Source organism: Capsicum annuum, chromosome 10 (genome assembly GCF_002878395.1).
Source record: "Capsicum annuum cultivar UCD-10X-F1 chromosome 10, UCD10Xv1.1, whole genome shotgun sequence".
NCBI lineage: Eukaryota > Viridiplantae > Streptophyta > Magnoliopsida > Solanales > Solanaceae > Capsicum > Capsicum annuum.
The window spans coordinates 216729553-216753052 of record NC_061120.1 but is presented as its reverse complement, the minus strand read 5'-3'; the positions used below and the strand labels follow the sequence as shown (position 1 = coordinate 216753052).

Below are 23500 nucleotides of genomic sequence, written 5' to 3'. Positions count from 1 at the left end.
TTCACATAAGCGTCTAGACTCTTATTGAAGGGAAAAAAAATAAGATTCTTTTTGAGCCGAGGGTCTACCGAGAACAACCTATCTAGTGGTAGGGGGGTAGGGTCTGTGTAAACTCTACGTTCCCCATATTCCACCTGAGAGATATTACTGGGTATGTTTCTGTACTATTTATTACTCGTTGTACTACTCAAGTTTTGTATGGAACAACTTCTGTTCATGTAAAAATCAGATTTATCACAATCATTAGGCAAACAAAGGCAGGTAACAAAAATGGAGTAAAAGTAAAGAATGACCATTCTTACTCCCTCCGCTCATCTTTACTTGTCCATGTTACTAAAACTAGATGTCCAACAACAATATTCGTTGGATGGAGGGAGTAATTCTTTAGCTTGACACACTTCTTCTATATCATCGGCCCTGGTAATTTATAAAAGGGAAGAAACTATGTTTCTCTCAACAACAATTGTAAATAAAATCTATTATGTGGACATACACATGAATTGATGAATGTAGCAGTTAGGATATCGGCATTCAGGAACTAACGTCCCTCTTTTATCTTCTTATAATTTCAGATACGCTCTATTTCCACGGATGTTGTGACCAGATGATCATCCACAAAACACACACCCGCGAAACATACCTCTTTTGTTTTGCATTTGTCACTTCTAAACTTAAAATTTGTGCAAAATATAAGACGGCAAAGAAGCTTGAAACGAAGAAGTGGGCAAAACAAAAAGGAGGTTGTTGCAATACCTTAAATGGCAAGGAGCATGATCAAAGAGCAAAGGTGTAACGTATTGGCCATACGCTTTCAACAAGGTGAAGCTCTAGAATAACGTTGTACAATTAAATGATCTACATACGACCATATTGTAGTCTGCATCATTATGTGTCAATATGAGCTGTGTACAATGTACATTAAGTGAGCCTCAAAGCTTAAACGTCTGGAAATAAAGACATGTCATGAAGCAGATTGCGCTTATAGACTAGCTTAGGACTGATGTCATTCAATCTATGTTGCTCGGACTTTCTAAAAATGTTGTTGCAACCGTGTCAGATCCTCCAAAAATGCAATACTACTGGAGGACCCGAAATGTATGCGCCATCATTGTTGAAGACTTCGGGTAACATATAACCTTTAGGTAAGGAGACAGATACTATTTTCTTAGTTCTTGTCTATTCAAAGAGAATCAAATATACATTACACTGATTTTTTTTTTCCATCTCCAAACAGAAAGCTATGGAGAGTGATTGGGTGATTTTCCCACATTGACAACTAATAGAGAAGCGGAGCGAAAGCTGTAGTATTTGTAATGGGCTGAGCTAACTGGTTAACATACTTACCTGGATGGGGTCAGTGAGCTATCAATGAGACCCATAACCTAGGTTGTGTGACCTCCATTGCACTTTGGAGGGGTGTCTGCCTAAGGACAGCCCAAATGGTTCAGCCTATGTCATAATTTGTGATAGTTGGGACCTGCGTTTGCGCGGCCCCTGCCCAATTCAAAGTTGTAAGTTTTATATAGCCCAGTGAGTTGCAAATGTGTACTTGGCCCAATTGAATGAAATGTTGCCTTTTTACTTTACATAGTTTTAATTGGAGAAGTTAGTCAATAATACCTTTTGAGTAGTATAAGCAAATAAATAAAACTTAAATAATCATTATTTCCATTTATCTCAAGCTATATACTAATCATGTTTCAAAGTTAAAATTGGATGAATTGGTATACACTTACATATGAGGAGATAAAGTTATGTATGGTAAAGTGAAAGTCACTGCAAAAACAATTCACCTCTAATTTTAGATTTGAGGAGATAAAGTTATGTATGGTAAAGTGAAAGTCACTGCAAAAACAATTCACCTCTAATTTTAGATTAGAGGAAGTATTTATTAAATTATTTTAACATAAGCATTTTGAGTAAAAGTTAGCAAAGCCAAACACATCTTTTGAGTAACTAATTTGAAGTTTAGTTTGAAATTTGTTACTTGTACGACTAAATCTTAATTTTAACTTTTGTACTGGCCTAATAGTTAATGGATTTATCAGTTTAATAAGACTTTTTGTTGGGTTTCACACTTTTAAACCTATTAACAGGAAAAAACTTGTTTTTTAGATGATCAAAGTAATTTGATAATAGTGATGTTATATTTAATAAATTTTTTCAAAAAAAATATTATGTAACCACCGTTTGTCTACTTTGATTAAAAATGAAAAAGCCGTGTAAATTTTGTCCGTTTCATTGACGTTTTTAAATAAAATAAAGAAGAAAGGAATGTCATATAATTAAAAAATACTAACATTTTACATGTGGATGGTAATGTGGCATAGTCACGTAGTTTTTTTTATCTAGGTGGCATGATTGGTGGAATTTCGCTAAGGGGAGGAGTATTTTTGAGCTAAATATTTAACAGAGGAGTATTTTTTAGCCATTTCAGATAGTTCAGGGGTATTATTGATCCTTTTTCGAATTCCGTTAGAGGGAGGGGTATTTTTGAGCCAAATATTTAATGGAGGGGTATTTTTAAACTAAAAATCTAATGAGGGACATTTTTGAGCTATTTCAGATAATTCAAGGTATTTTTGAGTCTTTTCCATTGTTTTTATGAATATAACATTTGGATAAATATATTATTTTTCGTCGTCACATATCTACAATTTAAAAGGTAAACCTACGAGAAGAGAAGGTACAATATACAAGTTGAGCTACTAATATAAAAGGTAGGGTAAAAGATAAAATAAGATTATTAAATAATACTAAATAAAATTGAGAGGAGGTAAAAAAAGAACAAGGGAAAAACACGTTCAAAACTTTTCATTGTTAATTTAATGATGAATTTAATAATACGATACAATAAAATTTAAGCATTAGTCTTTCAAAAATATTTCAAACAAAGAATTCTAATTTCTAAATTGAAATATTTTCTTTGTAACAGGTAAAGTTACCAACATGTGTTCAAGAGTACATAAGGTCAACCTTTGGAAATAGCCTCTAGTAGAAATGCAATGTTGGATTGTATACAATAGACATTTGTGGTCAAATCTTTTTTCGAATCTTGCACATAGTAAAAATTTTAGTACACGAGTTGTTTTTTAAAAATAAATAAAAAATCGACCAACTAGTAATGTGATACAATACGATAACAGTCACCCAGACAAGCTCTAAAGGGTCATTTGATATGCGAGATAAGGTAAGATATAACATGATTAAGTTTAAATTTAGATTTATATTTTGTTTGATTAATTCCTGCAATAAATTTATACTGTCAATCAAATAAAATATAAATCTAATCTCAAATTTATTTCTCGAATATTTTATCTATCGTACAACTCATCAAAATTAAGAAAAAACTCAAAAAATTTCGAAAAAGGTCTTTTTTGATTGGATGAGAATAAATGAAAAAAAATATTTAATCATCCATATTAAATCTGGAATTTCGATTCTTCCCAGAATTTATACTACTTTATAATGTATATAAAATAAAATCGTGAATTATACCAAGCAAATTACTTCTTTTAAATTTCTATCCAACTTAAAATAAGTTGTGAAATTATAATTTCAAATAACTTCATCCAAAATAAATGAAACCAACCAAAAAAAGAAAAAAAAAAAAGAAAAAGAAAACAACATGTGTTTTATAATTTATTGATTGATTTTTACTCACCTTGTCGCAATTTATGTGTCAATTTTTTCATTTTCGAAATTCAAACTGTTTGAGTTTGATTGTAAATTTGAACATGAAATCTTCAAATTTTATGAAATAAAATTTACTATTCTCATTTCTTTTTAGTTGGTCATTTTGCTAAAAATAAATCTCACATAGTATTAGTTAATCACTTACTAATTCAAAATAGAATTAATCATTTCTTTTAGTTTACCCTACAATTAATACCATACATTAAATGTGAGCACTTACCATTCCAATATCAATTCATATAACGTGAATAAATATCATTAACACGTATAAAGAGCAAAGTAGTAAAATTTATCATTTAATTTATAATTTTTAATTATCATATAAAATAAAATATGCCCAATTAAAATAAATTGAAAGAAGTATATATACTGAAATTACTACTAATATAAATCACAATTATTAACAATTTAAAAGATATATTAAAAAACTACAATAAAACTAACCTTATTTGAATCTCGAGATCCAAACACATAAATTGTTTTGGGACTTTGAATCAAAAGGGACAAACAAATTTCTCAATTAAGTGAGATCCTTCAAGTTTTAAAAACTAGATAAAGGGACAGGTTTTTATTTTTTTTAACATTCTCACTTCAACAACTAAAGAGAGGTTGTTGAGACAACTAACACAATTGTCGAATAATTGTCCTAGTTATTTAATGGATTTTATTTCTTTTTAACTTAATAATATTGTGGGAAAACTTCTCCCTTTTTTTAATTAAAGACTTGAGGGGGTATGAGCTCATTTTAGGGGTGTGCAAAAACCGAACCAATCGATAAATCGAACCAATAAAAATACTATTGGTTTATTGTTATTGGGTTATTGGATTAACGATTTTTTAATGCTTTTATAAAATAAATTTATTGGGTTATTGGTTCGGTTTGATTTTTTCTTATTGGGTAAATTGATAATCCAAATATATGTATACATATATATATATATTTTCCTTATTATATATTTCTCTTAATTTTACAAATTAACAAATCTATTATTTTAATTATACAAACTCTTAATTTCTCCTAGCAAAATTTAGTTCAAACTTAAAGATGCTTGTCAATTAAAACACATCATGTAGGATTTTGGGTTGCAATTAGTATTCATTTTTTCATATTAGTTACTATTATTTCTATTTTATGAGTATTTTCTTATTAATTAAATTGAAAATCAAACCGTTAAAGACTAAAAATCGATAAAAAATATCTTATTGATTTTTAACATATTTAAAAATTTAAAATTAATAAATTAAATTGATAATATATAAAATCGAACGAACGATGGAACCCTAACTCATTTTTCTCAATTGTTACGGAGGGAGCACATGTTATCGGGTGGAACAGTAGAAGTAAAAGGAGGGTTTCCAATAAATGGTGTTAATTTTTGACTTGCAAAAAATCGATCATTGATCTTTCGTTGTTTTTCCTATTTCTGAATTGAGAAATAGGTAAGACTTATATCAGATCTTTGGTAGATAAATAAACCCGAGAAACTCAAAGTTGTGAATAGCAATAGCAAAAGGCAAAAATGAACGTCGGGCCATCTGGTTTCAGTACGTCTAAATTACATATCAATTTGATGTAATTTGTATAGCGATTTGTTTTTCTAAAAAAAAAAAAAATTGTATTTTTTACTTTTTCTTTTTTGATTCAGATAATGCACCAGTGACAAGAGCATTGGTAATTGCGTGTACGCTTTTTACCATTATATTTGGTGTAAGAGGTCGTGGGAATCAGCTGGGATGGTCTTATCAGGTACTTATTTTGGGAGAATTTTTTTATTTGTTGTAGATTTGTGTAGTTAGGGATTGTTTGGATTGGGAAATTTGTGAATTTTTGCAAAAAAAAAAAAGTAATTTTTATTTTCGAAGTGGAGAATTGTTATTTGAAAATTGGAGTTGTGTTTGGCTATGAGTAGAAGTTGGAGTTGTTTGACTTTTTGAGTGTAATTTGGAGTTAAAACTCCGGTGTTCGACTTTATTTGACCATGAAAATAGTGAGTATTTGTGAAAAAATAGTTTTTGTTTTTGAGATGAAGAATGATATTTGAAAATTGGAGTTGCGTTTGGCGATGATTAGAAATTGGAGTTGTTTATGAATTTTTGTGAGTAATTCTGAGTGGAAACTCCAGAATTCAACTTCATTTAGCCATGAAACTTGCGAGTATTTGAGAAAAAAAAATAGTTTTTGTTTTTGAGACTAGAAAATGATATTTGAAAATTGGAGTTGTGTTTGGCGATGATTAGAAATTGGACTTGTTTATGAATTTTTGTGAGTAATTCGGAGTGGAAACGCTAGAATTCAACTTCATTTGGCCATGAAAATCGTGAGTGTTTGAAAAAAGAATTGTTTTTGTTTTCAAAGTGAAAATATGTTATTTGAAAATTGGAGTTGTGTTTGACCATGAATATAAATTGGAGTTGATTCTGAATTTTTGTGACTGATTTGGAGCTATGTTGCTCGGGCTCTTCAGAAGTGTCAATGGGTGCTTGTAAGATTCTCCAAAACTAGTGTACTTTTGGCGAATCTTACACGGGTGCGGCATCGGAAATGAAGAGTTCATACAACTTATATTTGGAGTGAAAAAGTTAAATAAACTTTTTGGTGTTTTTCAAACTCCTCGCCAAATGTGTTTGTTAAAAATTTCCATGGTCGACTGCCCCTTAGATACTGAAGGAACAGTTTTCACTTTCCATGGTTGACCGCCCCTTAGATACTGATGGAACGGTTTTCACCTTTTAATTTGTATGATGTTGCTCTTTTGCCTTACCCTGCTCCTATAGTTATGAATTAAGTCTCTTTTCTTGTGTATGTTTTCTTGGATGGGCTAATTATTGAGTTGAATTAAATTTGAGGCTTTCTAGAGTTGTGAAACTGTGAAAAGAAGAATAAAAAGATTGGACCTTTAGTACATAGTGACCCATTATCTTTTGTTTTCCTTTTCTAAATGTAGATTTGAATCGTAGAAACTTTCACATGTGAGATAGAAACGAACACAACTATAGCTTATGTCGGACATGTTACCTTATTAATGCATATCTACCATTAGTCTTGGAGAGATTTCATATATTCGTGTTTGAAATGAGAATGCCTCTTTTGATTTATTCTTCTGTGCATGAAAGATGTTCGCTTAGCTTGACGCTTGTCCAATTATAAGCGTACTGGCAGCTAAGGTTGGTTGTCAAGGTGTACACATACTTTCTTTTTTGTGAGGTGGGGAGGGAAGGGAAGTAGAGAACTTTGTGTTTGTTACTCATTTTGTATGTCTTAAGAGTATAAAAATTACAGTTTGGTTCCTTATCAAGTCATGTATGCCTATGTAATAGCAACATTCGTGGATTATTTCCATTTTCCTTATCAATTTTTCCCCATTTATGAATGTTTGCATTTTGAGGCTATGATTAAATAGGTATTCTTCTATATCTATTGAACTGAGATGGGTTTGTCACTCCATGAAGCTACTTAACAGCCTTCTTCCTAGGATCAAATTAAACAGTCTGCTTATGAGCTTGAAACTACATAAACTCCTTAGCCCAAACTCCACATCAAACAATGACTAAGCACAATAAGCTGATACAACTAGCTAATTTGAATCCATGTGTACTGTGTCACTTCTATCAAGTTTTAGTACAGGTTTGTCTGTGGATCTAACAAGCTCACATTCAATTTGTCATAGGCTTTTGGTGTAAATTGAGGGATCCTTGTAAAGTGGTCATACCAATGTCATATTGATAACACAGAGGTTAGCACTCCATGAATATGAAAATATAAAAAATAACACGCGGAAGCTAAAAACAGAATTTGAAGACAAAAAGATAAAGATAGAAGAAATTCAAGAATCTCAAAGATAGGCTAAGAACCCTATCTGATCTTAGTATTTACATTAACGGACTAAAACTAATTATAATACTAATCGAGTCAACAAGAATCTAGATGACATAGTATCTAGACCCCTATTAGAAGAAATTAGAGACAATAATAAATGTAAAACTAATTACCTTCTTTAATTTACCTTAAATTAGAATAATCTTACCTCTTAAAAGAAAATTTTCTTGTAAGGTTGTAAGATAAATCCGAATTAGACAATACACAAAGGTGTAAAGAAAAGAACTCTCAATAATATTGATAATAATTTTGTTGTTATCTAAAAAGAACAAAATTCAACCCTATGTATAGGGAAAATTTTGAACACCCTATCCCATGAGATCCGAATACTACTCCTATGGAAATAATTAAATAGTAAAACCTAATTAGAAAAGTTTAAACGAGGAAATATAAGATTTTCTTATATCCTAAATATGTGTTTTCATCTCACAAATCCATTCTGAGTTTTTGAAATTTATAACATATTGGGCTCTTTTTCTCCTAATATACAATTTGGTATTTAGAGGATTTTTTTTCTTTTACTGTCTTCTGAGGTATGACCTCACGGTTTCAGTAGTATTCCCTGTAATAATATAGTAGAACTGCCAACTGATATATCCTTTTGCTTGTTCCAGGATATCTTCCAGAAGCTTCAAATCTGGAAGCTGATCATATCTGTTTTTACTTTTTCATCTACCCCTGAGCTAATATTCGGATTATATCTGCTGTACTACTTCCGTGTCTTCGAGAGGCAAATCGGTTCGAACAAATATTCTGTAAGTGCTTATTAGGGTAGTACTTTTCTAGGATAAGTTACTGGCGCTTCAATTTGCTTAATAAACTAATGGACAAATAATAAAAGCAGCAGGTGTTAAATCAACTAATAGGCAAATAATAAAAGTCACAGTAGACACTCTTTTCCACCTGTTTTTTTTTTTCCACAGTGTACTTTACTTTTCTATCTCTTGTTCTGCAGGTTTTCCTGCTGTTCTCTTTTTTAGTCTCTTTATTGCTTGAGGTTCTTGCTCTGCAACTTATTAAAGGTATGGACATTTCTAATCATCAGATATGGTATTTCTTTTGGAATTTTCTAAGCCTTCCTATAGGTGATTGTGCTTAGAAATAAATATTTAGAAAGAGTTGAGAGTTTCTTACTGGGTTCTTCACCTTGGCGCTTCTCTAATTAACTTTCGCGCATTATGAATAGCAAAATATTTCTATGGACATCGAAACTGAAAAAAAGGAATGGTACAATGAGATATCAATGTTTTGTATAGCCTCTACAGGAAACACTCATTAACAAGGAAAAGTGTGTCTTAGCGCCTTGATGACAACACTAAGGAGCACATTAAGTGAGACTAAGTGCTCAACATGTTTTGAGCCTCGCATCACTTAAGCGCACCTTTGACAGCAGTGTGCATTAGCTAGTATCTAGTACTTCGTCTAGGGAAATATCAGAACCTTGTATGCTAGTTGATGTTCTGAGTCAAATCTAGACGTATTTGATGCAGTTTTGTAGGTCATTCAGTTGGCTTGTTATTGTATCATCAGAACCTGCTCTGAATTTAGAGAGCTGACTAAAAAGTTGGTCTTTGAGAAGTATGATGTGCATAATCGAGAGCAACATGAAGGAGTAGGAATTGGCAATAACAGCTGGAAACTGGAAATCTTAAGTTTTTAGGTGCCAAATCTTCATTCATCATTTAATTTATAAGGCATCTTTCACCTCAAGTTTTCAGGAACGGTTATAGCACACCGATTTGGCCTGAAAACGGTCCATTCGCGCTGTTTCGCCCGTTTGCCAACCTAGACGGCCCCGCCCACGTCGCCGGGCCACACTCCCCTGCTCCTCAGCCTGTCTGGGAGCCCCAGGTCGATTTTCAATCCAAAATACGCCCGGGCCCCGGGCACAACCCCAGAACCGCGGGCTATAGCACACCGATTTGGCCCGAAAATAGCCCTACGGCCCCGTCCACGTCGCCGGGCCACACTCCCCTGCTCCTCAGACTTCCTGAAGCCCCAGGTCGATTTTCAGTTCGAAACACGCCCGGGCACACCCCAGAACCGTGGGTTGTAGCACACCGATTTGGTCCGAAAACAGCCCATTAGCGCCGTTTCGCCCGTTTGACCACCCAGACGGCCCCGCCCATGCCGCCGGGCCACACTCCCCTGTTCCTTAGCCTGCCTGGGCCCAGGTCGATACTCGACCCAATTGAGATGATGCCATACCAAAATAATCAACTTAGTTTGATTCTGCTCTTTTTTGGTGAAGACTGTCTTTGGTTTACATTGTTCCAATTTTGCTCGCAGTGTCGTAGTTTCCATTATTATAGGTAACTTCAATGCAATTTGCGTTTTACTTTGGCAAAATATTATTGCATGAGGCCTTCTTATTGCTACTCTTTAATTTGAAAAATGGGTTCTTAGCTATTGATATATTTTAATTTTTCATTTTCAGATCCTTCCTTGAGTATCCTGTCTGGGCCCTACGGACTAATTTTTTCTTCATTTGTGCCCTTTTATCTCGACATTCCGGTTTCTACCCGGTTCCGCATATTCAGTCTCCATTTCTCTGACAAGAGTTTTATTTATTTAGCTGGTCTACAGGTATAGTGTACCTTTATCATGGCTTGTAATTAAATCCCTAGATTGAGTTTCATCTCATCAATGTTTACTTGATAATTTATCTTGCAGCTTCTTTTCTCATCCTGGAAAAGATCTATTGTACCTGGGCTCTGTGGAATAATTGCAGGTTGCTTGTATCGTTTGAACGTCTTCCGCATTAGGAGAGTGAAGGTTTTCCCTGTTCTTGTCCTTCAAAATTCTCTGTGTCTCATAGTTAGCATTCTCTTAACATAGTTATTATGATTTAATGGGTATTATGTATTTATGTGATACTTATCACTTCTCTGTTATTATATGCCTGGAGAAGTTGACTTAGTCTTGCACGCACACAAATAGAATATTGCTGCTATCATTGCTTTTTTGTACTTGAATTTCATGTAGTTGGGACATGCACCTTCTACCTGAGTTGATGGGAATAACCCTTGTTCTGACTTCTGAATGACCACAAGAAATAGCTAGGCACCATTTCTCACCAAGTGGTCAGATTTATAGGCTGAATGCTATTGCTGGAAGGCAAAGCTAATGCTTCCGATTGTTTTTTTAAAAATCTTGACAGCTTCTTTCATTCTTTCCTGTTGAAGGTAATAATGCAATGTAGAAACAAGTAGATAAGCTTCTTAGAAGTAGATAACTCTGGCCACAGCTGTCAGAATTGCCAATTTGACTATGTTTTGAAATGACATTCTCCAAATATTTTCTTGCTTGAGATGCCAATATTGGACCTTTTATCAAACACAATCATCCATGACGTTTTATGAAGAATCTAATTTGCATCAGTTCTCTTTCTTTTAGTTCCCAGAGTTTATTGCATCCTTCTTTGCTCGACTTTCTTGGCCATCGATTGGTAACATTCCACCGCCTTCAGCTCCAGCAAGAAACGCTCCAGGAAATGTACCAGTCTTTGCGGGTCGCCAAATGGAGGCAAGTATTGTTTTTGATGCCTTGATCTATTTAGTTAATAATATAGTTGTTAACTCTTTTGATGCTTTAAGAGACAGCTGTGTGTGTCTAAGTGTGGGGCTAGTTGAAGGAAATACCTGATTTCAGTTGACACATAATTAGCAAACGCTCTTCAAAAGACAAAGGCGGCAGGAAGTAAATTGAGCTTACACTTATCTTTAACTGGTGTAGCACCCTATAATCCTTATTTTGGGATTTAGGCCTAGGATATACATCTAGATCTCCGTTAACTAGATTCTCATGTCTTATGTTGACTAAGGTAAGGAGTAGCCCTTTGCAACATCTTAGAAGAACTTGTGAGATTCTGATGTTGTAGTAGTAGAATGGAGGAATGTGGTATGGAGATCCCGTCTGATGCATGATTGCAACTCCCCATGGGTATGGTTAGTAAATTTTTAGTTTTATTACAGGTATGGAAATACTAGTTTTACAAGTTGGACCTCCATCTCCTCAGTTCTAGGATTCTATTTTTACTTTTCTATGTATAGGCCTTTTCACATTCTAACGGAACTTGGCTTTTGATAGAGGTATTGTTAATCTTTTCAGTTTCACTTTCTAGATGGTGATAAATTAGCTCTTCTGCTGAAACATTTATCGCACATTAGGAAACAAACGTGCCAGTTATGTATCAATTTCTTTCTGGTTATGTTTGTGTTCTGTATCTTTTTGGAGTACCATGTCAGCATCTATCAGCAACTAACAAATATTGAAAAGAGAAATATAAACAAATCTCAATAGTGTTCTCCTGGTACAGCCGTACAAAGAGGCAAACTGTGATAATTTTCGTGTGGAAATTCCAATTAAGTGATAGTTCCCCTGTTTGATGATTTCGTGAACCACCTCATCTATCCCATGTTTCTTTTCAGTCATAACTTATATACAACACAGGAAAAGCCAATTCAGAATGAGTTTCTTATTGCCTAGTATTTATCCAATATCCAATCCATGAAATGATATTGAAAGAGGAAAAGGCAAATAGACACACTAGTAAAGAAAATAAGGATCAGGGAGATGAGTACTTCAATGGGAACGACACAAGTTGAGTTTGTCCCAAAATTCTATTTTCCATGGTAACTTCTAGATGAGTATGGTTCATAGAATCTCCTAAGTTTCTTGATCTCTTATTCATTCCATATATGTGAATGAAATGATTAAGAGGGGGAAAAGAGGAGACAAAGAAAAGAATAATAAATAATCCACTTATGTAAGTGAAGTGATGAAGAGGGAGAAAAGGAGACGATAAAAGAAGATTAAATAATGAAGTTATGGAATTATGTTATCTACTGCAAAGTTATTTTTCCTGATGTTCAAGTGAGAGTGTGGTAATTATTAAACATTGCTTGTCCTTTCCATGTCCACTGGAAAACGCTGAGCCTTATTTCAGTCACAATGTCCAGATGGCTAATGCAAGTGATTGAACTAAATGAACTGCTATTTGCACTCTGGAATCTTGTTTTTTATGTTAAGAGTTTTATCCGTTATGTTTTGCTTTCACATTTTTCACTTGTCTCGTTAAACTTCACATTTACCAGACCAATGGAATTGAGAAGTCATTTTGTTCAAAATATGAATGAATTGATGGGCCATATTAATCACATTTAGTTGATTCTTGGTGTGTCCCTATAGAAAACCAACTTCGGTCACATCTTAAGCTTCTGTGGTCCTATTTGATAGATTATGAGCACTCTAACATGAGTCCACAGCTTTTCCGTCATATTTCAGGCGAATTACCCAGCTCCAGTTTTATCCGCCCCGGAGCCACCCGAAGATGCTATTGCTATGCTGGTGTCGATGGGCTTTGATAGGAGCTCGGCAAGGCAGGCACTCATCCATTCACGAAATGATGTTAATATAGCCACAAACGTCCTCCTTGAGTCACAATCGCACTGAGATGGAAACTTACACCAGTTCCTGGAGGTGTTCACAATTTGGAATTTTCAGGGAATAGTTGGATTTACTTTCTCTCCCATCTTTAAAGGCGCTCTTCGGTTTTTGTTTCTCCGTTCCTTTAGCATTTCATGCACTTGTCTCATTCGAAAGCCACCCTAATTGATTGTATTCCCTGGATAGCATATACGGGGGTGTTCAAATGCGTCACTTATAGGTTATGTATAGTTGCAATGATGAGCTCTTACTGGTATTCTGGTGATTGTAAATCTGACCAGATTACTCGCACCGATAGGTTGAATATAGTTTCTCGCTCCTTCGAAATCCTGAATTCGCGTTTTTTTTCCTTCTTTTTGGAGCCTGAATGTTGGTTATTTATTCGACGTCTTGGTGATGGGGCTTGTGTTTAGTTAAATTGATGGCAAACGCTTAACTGTTCGGCTTCAATTAAAGGATTTTAATTTTTACTGGGAATTCAATTGTAGCACTTCGCCCTTCTTTTTATTTGTTCATTTATTTTTTCTGAAGTTGAGTAAAAATATTCGAGTTAGTTATAAATGATGAACTAATGAACTAGAGCATACGGATTCGCTTTCACCCTTCCTCTTCATAGACGAAGAGAAAAAGTATCTGTAATAATTCATATCATATTCAAAAATAAATAAGTAAAAAAATATGTTGATTATATCAAATTTGGAGAACCCAATAAATTTAGTTCATCATGGGCAAAGACACTATTGCTGAGATAATAACTTCTATACTATTGCTGAGATAATAACTTCTATACAAAATAAGGATATGGATCAAAGTGAATTGAAAGTTGGATCTACATTGGATCTCACCCGAATTGCCCCATCTATCCTCCTGAGGAGTTTGGTTTCAAATCCCGGTTCGGATTGGAGTAGGCCATGCTAATGTGTTTTAGATGATCCGCATATCAGGGTCGGACGTCGATGAGCACATTGAACTGTTCATGTGGCTGAGAGCCCTCATAGCTCAGGCACAACTACACAATTATTAGGGGCACGCTCTACCGTTGAGCTAATAGCCTGTCGTGGATATCAATACTACAGCTAGTACAACAACAAATACAAACAAGCTTAAACCCACGAAAAGCAAGATCACACTCCCATTCGGCTAATTTTCTATTCTAATACGCGTCCTCCGCACCCTTCTTAAAGAGACCAAATGCTTTATTTCTGTTGTGAGATTCAACATCAAAGGTGTACTGAATTTTTCCCTTTAACCGAATACATGCAACCAAAGGGTGGCATAATGGAAGAGAACTACATGTGCATTAAATTTATAAACATAATGACCTTCCTTTCCCTGTTAGATATTTTCCACAAGGAGACAACTGATGTGACATGAATCGCACCGATGTCAAACTTATCCTTTATGATTGAATCTACATAACACCAACACCTAACTAAGGTACCACTTAATAATCAATAAAGTGGATTCAAAATCATGAGGTCTTAGATTTACTCCAAAGTAATTACTTCAGTTCAAGCCTTGATGCATAGAGTTGCTTGGTACTTGTATTGGTACGAGGTAACAGGTACCTTGGAGACAGTGGTGGAGCTAGAATTTTCATTGAGGGGTTCAAAAGTATATATATGAACTAGTCGAAGGGGGTTCAAGATCTACTATATATGCATTAAAAATATTTTTAACCATGTAAAAATAGTATAAAAACAGTATAATTTTTCGTCGAAGGGGGAAAGGTGGCTCCGCCACTGCCTTGTACAGCTACTCGAGTTGAGCGCAAGTGATATAACACCGTAAGAAATTCCCATATCCTTATTTTCCCTGTCCAGCCATATGACATTCACTTTTGCTTGCTGATACTCATGTAGGGCTTCCATATAGAGATTTGAAAAGTACCAACTCAATTATGAGACCATGCATCTCGTTTTTCCTTCTCTAATTTGGTTTTTACGTGTAGGGTACAATCACTAATTCTTGATTATCATGTTTTTTTTTTGGTTTCCCACCGGTATCCGATATCCGCATTGAAGCCTCGACTAATCCGAATCGCGCACTGTAGGACCCATTCTGGGGTGGCGCTCCTAACAGGATTTTCTTCATACCCAGGACTCGAATCCGAGATCTCTGGTTAAGGGTGGAATAGTCCCACCACTACATCACAACCCATGTTGGTGATTATTATGTCTTTTACTTATTCTAAATGGTGGTACCTTAGAAATAGCTGGTGGAATTTAAGAAATACATGGCTTCTTGGAATATTGCCCAGGGCTTATTTGAAATGTTCATCGTGTGCATGAATATGAAAGTGGTGTTGTACAAACAAGGGCATTTTCGAGTTCCATTTCCTGTTCTTGCCAACTTGAACATGTTAGCTACTATCCAATTCGGTAGCCGGTTAATTTTGTGTTGGGGGATAAAGAAAAATAACACTACTACACAACTATGAACAAAATATTATTTTGATAATATTAACAGTATAATATAACAGTGTATATATATTTATTATACTTGAGTCGTGCTGGGCACTATCCTAAGAAACTATTTCAGCAGTGTGAAATGTTTCCCCATGATTAAACAAGCACTTCTCTAAATATTTAGAGGATATAGGAATCAACAAAACTATTAATACAAATACCAACAAGTTAATTTGGAAAATGATATAACTAATAATAAGGATTGTATAATAGTAATGGAGAAGTAAATGAAATGGAAAAGAAGAATGATTTAAACAAAGTGTGTGTTATTGTTTTTTCTCTCTACTTCATAACATACAAAGAAGCAAACATATATATAGGCAAAATAATGAATATTCTTTTGCTATTATTGATACACATATTATACTAAATGTCAAGAAAGAACCATACTCCTTTCATGATTATACAAGTGTCATACCCTATGTTTTGATTCAATCGAGTAATACAACTTTGGCTCTTTTCCATACACCTACATAGCCAAATAGCAAATTTAAAAACATTATGCAACACCTCTTATTTTCCATGACAATGATTTTTTTTTTTCAAATAATAATTATTTTGAAATAAACTATAATTTTTCCTACAATCCCTACATTATTTCAAAATAATTTATAGAAAAAGACATATTAACTTGTTGGATTTGCATGGACAAAATGCAGTAGGTTTGGTATCTTCTGAACTATGAACCAAACTTAGACCAATAAAATTTAACTTGCAGAATTACCGGTGAAATATAATATTTCTATGAATCGAATAATTCTTGTTGTAAGCCAGAGATTTTATCAATCACATTTCGACCGTAATTTTGTTGTTCAACGTGGTTTTGCGCCAATAGGTCATGCGCGCGCCTGGTATTCATGAGAGCTTTAGAGACTAAGACCAAAAGTCTCATAGGAATGGTCTCATTCCACTTCTCATATAGGTGAATTCATCAAGTGTACACTGCCTTAAATACACCCCCGTAAGGATTATGAATTTATTAAGAGTTAATTACTCATTCGTCCATTTTAGTAGCAGTTTAAGCACTCTCAATAAGTGCGCAGAGTCAATATCGACTTGTTATTACCCATATGAACCTACTTCATGGGATCTCCAATCACATAGGTTGGGTTACCATCTCTATTGACAATCATATTGCCCTTAACCCCATCTTTTTTGAGGTTTGAAGAATTAATTTTCTTCCCACAGGTTTAGTCAGTGAATCGGCCGAATTCAATTCTGACTTTACAAAATCAATGGAAATTATTCCATCTCTCAGTAGCTGCTTAATAACATCATGCCTCAATTTCATATGTCTACTCTTACAACTGTAAGATTTATTCTTCGCAATAACAATTGCGGCTTGACAATCACAGTGTATATACACAAGAGGCATCAAATCATCCTTTTTTAGAGGGATATTAGACAACAGATCATCCTTTTTCAAAGGGATATTAGAAAACAGATCATCCTTTTTCAAAGGGATATCAGGCAACATATCATCCTTATTTAAAGGGTTATGAGGCAACAGATCATCCTTTTTAAAAGGAATATTCGCTAAGAAATTTCTTAGCCATTCAGCCTCAGTACCAGCTAACTCTAGATCCACAAACTCTGAATCCATAGTTGATCTAGCAATGATCGTCTGCTTAGCTGATTTCCATGATACTGCACCGCCACCAAGCGTGAACACATAACCACTAGTGGATTTTGTCTCGTCTGAATCAGTGATCCAATTTGCATCACAATACCCTTCTAAAGTAGAAGGAAATCCACTACAAGATACCATAATTCACAACTCCTTTCAAATATTTCATCAATCGCATTAATGCACACCAATGTTCATTATTGGGATTATCAGTATATCTACTCAATCTACACACAACATAGGCTTTATCAGGCCTAGTAAAATTCATTAAATGCATTAGACTCCCAATGATCTGTGGATACTTAGACTGAGCAACTGGGTCTCTATTATTCCTTTTTAATTTAGAATTAGCATCATAAGGAGTGGCTACAGGAGTTACCTCCCAACATTCAAACTTGTTTAGAAGTCTTTCCACATAATGTTGTTGTGACAACATTATACCATCTTCACTCCTTATAACTTTATTTCCCAATATCATATTCACTTCACCCAGATCTTTCATATCAAAGTTAGTAGACAAAAATAATTTGGTACGTTCCACAATATTTATACATGTACCAAATATAAGAATGTCATCAACATATAAATAAATTATCACAACATCACTGTCTACTACTTTTGTATAAACACACTTATCTACCTCAACAGAAGAAAAATCGTCTTTTATCAAAACTTGATCAAATTTCTCATGCCACTGTTTAGGAGCATGTTTAAGGCCATAAAGAGACTTAGTTAATTTACAAACTTTGTTTTCTTGTCCATAAATCACACATCCTTCAGGTTGAACCATATAAATTTCTTATTCTAAATCGTCATTTAAGAAAGTTGTTTTTACATCCATTTGATGGATAAACAATTTATGAATTGATGCTAAAGCAATTAATATTCGAATAGAAGCAATTCTTGTTATCGGTGCAAATGTATCAAAATAATCAACATTTTGCTTTTGAGAAAATCCTTTAGCTACTAACCGAGCTTTATATTTATCTAAAGATCCATCCGCATTAAGTTTCTTTTTAAAAATCCATTTACAACCAATCGGTTTTGCACCAGGAGGTAAATCAGTTAAAATCCAAGTATTATTTTTCACAAATGAATCAAGTTCAATTTTTATTACCTCTTTCCAAAATTTAGCATCAGAAGAAGATACAACTTCAAAATAATTTAATGGTTCATTATCAACAAAAAAAATCTGAAAATTATTTCCATAAGAAAAATACTCTTTTCTAGGCCTTTTACTCCTCCGCAGTTCCTCAATATTAGAGGTGGATTCGTTTTCTCTTTCAACAGGTGCATGAGAGATTTTATCACACAGTGAAAAAATATGTTCAAAGAATTCAGCATTTTTTGTCTCAATTATAGTATTTACATCAAGTACATCACTTTTCAAGATAAGAAATCTGTATGCAGCACTATGTTCAGCATATCCAATAAGCATGCAATCAACAGTTTTTGAACCTATTTTTCTCTTCTTAGGTTCAGAAAGAAGAACTTTAGCAAGACAACCCCACACTTTTAAATATTTCAATTTAGGCTTATAACCTTTCCACAACTCATAAGGGATTTTGTCAATTCTTTTATGAGGAATTCTATTCTGTAAATGACATGCAGACAAAATAGCTTCACCCCACAAATTATCAGGTGCACAAAAGCTAATTAGCATAGAATTCATCATTTCTTTCAATGTCCTATTTTCCTCTCAGCTACACCATTTGACTCAAGATAATAAGGTGGAGTAACTTCATGAATAATACCTTCTTTTTCACAAAAATCATTCAAAGATACATATTCTCCACCTCTATCAGATCTAATTCTCTTGATTTTTCTACTAAGCTGATTTTCAACTTTAGATTTATAAGACACAAAAGCATTAAATGCATTATCCTTATTTCTAAGCAGATACAACTTAGTAAATCTAGAGAAATCATCAATAAAAGTCACATAATATTTTACCACCTCTAGTCATAGTTTGTTTTAAATCACCCAAATCAATGTGGATCAATGATAACAATTCAAATTCTCTATTAACAGAAAAACATGACTTTTTAGTAATTTTAGATTCAGCACATATTTCACATTTATCAAAATTACTTAAATCCAAACCAGAAATTAAACCAAGAGATTGCATATTCTTTACATATTTAATATTAACATGTCCTAATCTAGCATGCCATAAAGAAATAGACTCAACCATATAAGTAGAAGCTGATGCATTATCATTTACAGTATTAATATTAAGTACATAAAGTCCATGGTTACAATAGCCTTTTCTCACGAATACATTATTTTTTGCCAAAATAACCTTATTAGATTTTAGACACACTTTTATTCCAGCTTTATCCAATAAGGCCACAGAAATCAAATTTGCTCGCATTGTAGGAACATGCAGCACATTCATAAGGGATAAAGTTTTTCCCGAAGTGAGTTTTAGGAGAACTTTACCCTTACCCAGAACTTTTGCAGTTGTTGAGTCATCAAGGTAGACCTTTTCACTATCATCTCCTATTGATGTATAGGAGGCAAATGCTTCTCGATTTACACAAATATGTCGAGTAGCCCCAGAGTCTACCGCCCATTCTTTTTCATGTTCCACCATATTTACTTGAGAAATAACAGCTGCAATTATTTCATCTCCTTCAGCTAAATTAGCTTTGGGAAGATTTCTCATTTCTTTGTTATTTCTTACTTTGTGCCTACACTGAGCTGCATAATGACCTAGTTTTCCATATATAAAACAAGAGCCTTTTCTTTTCTTAAAATTGGGATTAAAACGCTTGTAACCTTGAGACTTATTATCATAACTTTGTTGTTGTTGTGTTGACCTTGTACCAAATTTACTTTAAGCGCAACCTGCTTAGCTTTGAATGACTTCTTCCTGTTGGTATCTTCAATTAAAATATGAGTTATTATTTCCTCAATAGTAAAATTTTCTACCATAGTTTCTTAGATTGTTGGGGAATAAAGAAAAACTATACAACTGTGAACAAAATATTATTTTGATAATATTAACAGTACAATATAACAGTGTATATATATTTATTATACTTGAGTCGTGCTGGGCACTGTCCTAAGAAACTATTTCAGCAGTGTGAAATGTTTCTCCAGCATTAAACAAGCACTTCTCTAAATATTTAGAGGATACAGGAATCAACAAAACTATTAATACAAATACCACCAAGTTAATTTGAAAAATGATATAACTAATAATAAGGATTGTATAATAGTAATGGAGAAGTAAATGAAATGAAAAAGAAGAATGATTTGATTTAAACAAAGTGTGTGTTATTGTTTTTTCTCTCTACTTCATAACATACAAAGAAGCATACATATATATAGGCAAAATAATAAATATTCTTCCTACTAGATTATAACAAGTGTTAGTACACTTGTTTTTTTATCAAAGAAAAGTTGCTTCTTTTGCTATTATTGATACACATATTATACTAAATGTCAAGAATTATACTAAATGTCAAGAAAGAACCATACTCTTTTCATGATTATACAAGTGTCATATCATGCGTTTTGATTCAATGGAGTAATACAACTTTGGCTTTTTTCCATACACCTACATAGCCAAATGGCAAATTTAAAAACATTATGTAACACCTCTTATTTTCCATGACAATGATTTTTTTATTTTTCAAATAATAATTATTTTGAAATAAACTATAATTTTTCCTACATTTTGTAGGTTTATCGGTTCAATTTGGTTCTTTCCTTGACAACACGCCCCTCGACCTTGTTACCCAAACACTCATCTTGAGCAATGGAAAACCCAAACACTCATCTTGAGCAATCTTTTCCGGTTTAAAGATATGACATCTTTGACTCTTCTTGTTAAAGAGTCCTCTAAAACCAAAAACGATTTCATCTAAGGGCAATGCTTCCTACAAAAAGTTTTTTTTCATTTTTAAGGGCTCGACTAGAGTCTAGAAGTCTCTAATTAAAGTTCGAGGGATTTGATCTGTTCTGCCATACTGCTGATGAGACAGCTAATAATATGACATGACTGAGCACCTTATCTAACTTATCATATGTCTGGTAAACTAAGTGGTGCGAACTCTTCATTTTCGATGCCACACTTGTGTCAGATTCTCCAAAAATACTCTATTTTTGGAGAGTCCGACGCAATCATTTTCATTTTTGAAGAGTCCGAGCAACATAGCTGGTAAGTACAACTCCCTGTCAGATTCATGTCCTTATCTTAGCTTGCTGATATTGACATGACACATAGCAAATTATGTGGTGTCCAACATGGTGATCTTGAAAACGCGTAACTCAAATATGAGACCATGCTTTCCTTTTCCTGGTCCAATTTGACAATCTTATTTACATTACTCTCTTTATAAAATGTAAAGGTGAAAAAGAAATAGTCCTTAACAAGAAATGGATGTCCTCGAATTTACTCTCTCTCTTTTGATTATCATCATGTGTTTTACTTGTTCTACATGGTGGTACCTTAGTAATAGATGGTGGAAATTAAGCTCAGTGCCAACAAATTGGCCTCTTGTTGGAATGTTGCCTGGGCTTGTTCGAAATGCTCATCGTGTCCATGAATATGCAACTGATGTTCTTGTAGAAACTAAGGGAACTTTTGAGTTTCATGGTCCTGTTCTTGCCAACTTCAACATGTTAGCTACTAGTGATCCTGCAAATATCCACCACATCCTTAGTAGAAATTTCTCAAACTATCCAAAGGGTGTTGAGTTTCGTAAAATTTTCGATATATTAGGAAATGGAATCTTTAATGTTGATTCAAAGCTATGGGAGATTCATAGGAAAACCACAATGTTCTTAATGCATCACGCCAAGTTCCAAACTTTGTTGGAGAGGAACATATGGGACGCTATCGAAGACGGACTCCGACCGGTTCTTGATGCTTTTGCTGAACAGGACACCCTGTTTGATTTGCAAGATATTTTCCAGAGATTCACTTTTGATGCTATCAGCAAATTGTTACTTGATCAAGATCCCAAAAGTTTGTCTATTGGTTTACCTCATGTGCCATGCGAAAAGGCCTTTAGCGATTTTGCAGGTGCAGTTATGTACAGACATTTCTTGCCAGAAGGCTGTTGGAAATTGCAAAAATGGCTTAGAATTGGTAAAGAAAAGAAGCTCATTCAAGCATGGGAAGCTTTTGAACAGTACCTCTATCCTTGCATTTCGCGGAAGCAAGAAGAGTTGATGCATAACAGTACAATCAAAGACGAGGAATCCACATTTTTAAACGCCTACATCAAAATGTACAATCAATGGGAAAATGGAGATTTGGGTACTCTGCAAACATTTCTAAGGGACACTTTCTTGAATTTGATGTTTGCTGGGAGAGACACCACAAGTGCCACTCTCACTTGGTTTTTCTGGCTCTTATCTAGAAACCCCTTAGTAGAGAAAAGGATTAGGGAAGAGATTCAACAACAATTGCATCTAAAAGATGATGAAAATCTCAAGTTTCTCAAAATAGAAGAAACAAGAAAACTAGTCTATCTACATGGTGCTTTGTGTGAAACCTTGAGGCTCTTTCCACCAGTTGCTATTGAGCATAAAATACCACTTGAATTTGACATTCTTCCGAGCGGTCATCGTGTTAATCCAAACATGAGAATTATCCTATCGTTCTATACAATGGGAAGAATGGAAAGTATATGGGGGAAAGATTGCTTAGAATTCAAGCCAGAGAGATGGATCTCCGAGCGAGGAGGGATCAAACACGAGCCATCATTCAAATTCCCAGCATTTAACGCCGGTCCTAGGACTTGTATAGGGAAGGAAATGGCGTTCATTCAAATGAAAATAGCCGCCGCTACCATCATATACAATTATCATATCCAAGTAAAAGATCAAGTAATTTTTCCAAGTGCTTCTGTTATCGCTCAAATGAAACATGGTCTGAAAGTTAGACTCATCAAAAGGGTTCCTGTTGTGTCCAATTGAAAATCCGAACCAAGATGGATAATTCGTCTCCTTGCTCGTCTCTGTTTTTTTCTCCATCGTTTCTTTTCTTTGTAAAAGCATTTGCTATGAATAAATTTTTCTCTTCTTTCGATGTCATTCTCCCATCAACATAGAAATATATTACTTCTAGGAAAAAGGTTCAAATATGTCAATGAACTATTAAAAATGATGTAACTATGTCTTCTGTTAAAAGTTAGATTCATTTATGTATCGTCGGTATAAAATTGATTCATCCATACCATTAATTTTTAACTGTGATTTCTAAAAAATAACTTTGCCACGTGACTTCTTATTAGAGATTCACGTTATTTTAAAAAAAAAAATTAAAAAAATAATTTTCTTTGTTTTGTTTTTTAAAAAGTTTAATTTTTTTTTTTTTTCACAATTACGACAAAGTGATATCATTAAGGACAATTCTAGTTCTTGTTT

General features: G+C 33.9%; 2 protein-coding genes and 1 non-coding gene across 4 annotated transcripts; all 3 read left to right on the top strand.

Annotated features, from left to right (window-relative positions):
- Positions 1 to 1336: 1336 nt before the first annotated feature.
- On the top strand, positions 1337 to 1498 carry LOC124888317. The gene has a single exon (XR_007046444.1). It is a non-coding gene; the product is annotated as a U1 spliceosomal RNA (small nuclear RNA).
- A 3462-nt stretch (positions 1499 to 4960) lies between these two features.
- Positions 4961 to 13355, top strand: LOC107843774 (rhomboid-like protein 20). 2 transcript variants are annotated; one of them, XM_016688164.2, is made up of 8 exons: positions 4961 to 5241; positions 5343 to 5443; positions 8188 to 8328; positions 8529 to 8595; positions 10011 to 10159; positions 10247 to 10348; positions 10970 to 11098; positions 12860 to 13355. In XM_016688164.2, exons 1-8 carry the CDS (start codon positions 5217 to 5219, stop codon positions 13025 to 13027), a joined length of 882 nt encoding a protein of 293 aa, XP_016543650.1. In that variant the 5' UTR covers positions 4961 to 5216; the 3' UTR covers positions 13028 to 13355. The 2 variants fall into 2 exon arrangements, with proteins under 2 accessions (XP_016543650.1, XP_016543651.1); XM_016688165.2 differs by having other exon boundaries at positions 4977 to 5241; positions 12841 to 13355.
- A 7645-nt stretch (positions 13356 to 21000) lies between these two features.
- LOC107843773 (alkane hydroxylase MAH1) lies at positions 21001 to 23162 on the top strand. The gene has a single exon (XM_016688163.2). The coding sequence runs from the start codon at positions 21503 to 21505 to the stop codon at positions 23048 to 23050; it is 1548 nt and encodes a 515-aa protein (XP_016543649.2). The 5' UTR covers positions 21001 to 21502; the 3' UTR covers positions 23051 to 23162.
- The last annotated feature ends 338 nt before the right edge of the window (positions 23163 to 23500 follow it).

What these genes read in the sequence shown, in the direction of transcription:
- LOC107843774 (XM_016688164.2), top strand. Translation starts at nt 5,217, where the DNA reads ATGAACGTCGGGCCATCTGGTTTCA. An exon ending in AGCTGGGATGGTCTTATCAG is followed by an intron (nt 5,444 to 8,187) that starts GTACTTATTTTG and finishes TGCTTGTTCCAG; the next exon opens with GATATCTTCCAGAAGCTTCA. An exon ending in TTGCGGGTCGCCAAATGGAG is followed by an intron (nt 11,099 to 12,859) that starts GCAAGTATTGTT and finishes GTCATATTTCAG; the next exon opens with GCGAATTACCCAGCTCCAGT.
- LOC107843773 (XM_016688163.2), top strand. Translation starts at nt 21,503, where the DNA reads ATGGATGTCCTCGAATTTACTCTCTCTCTTTTGATTATCATCATGTGT.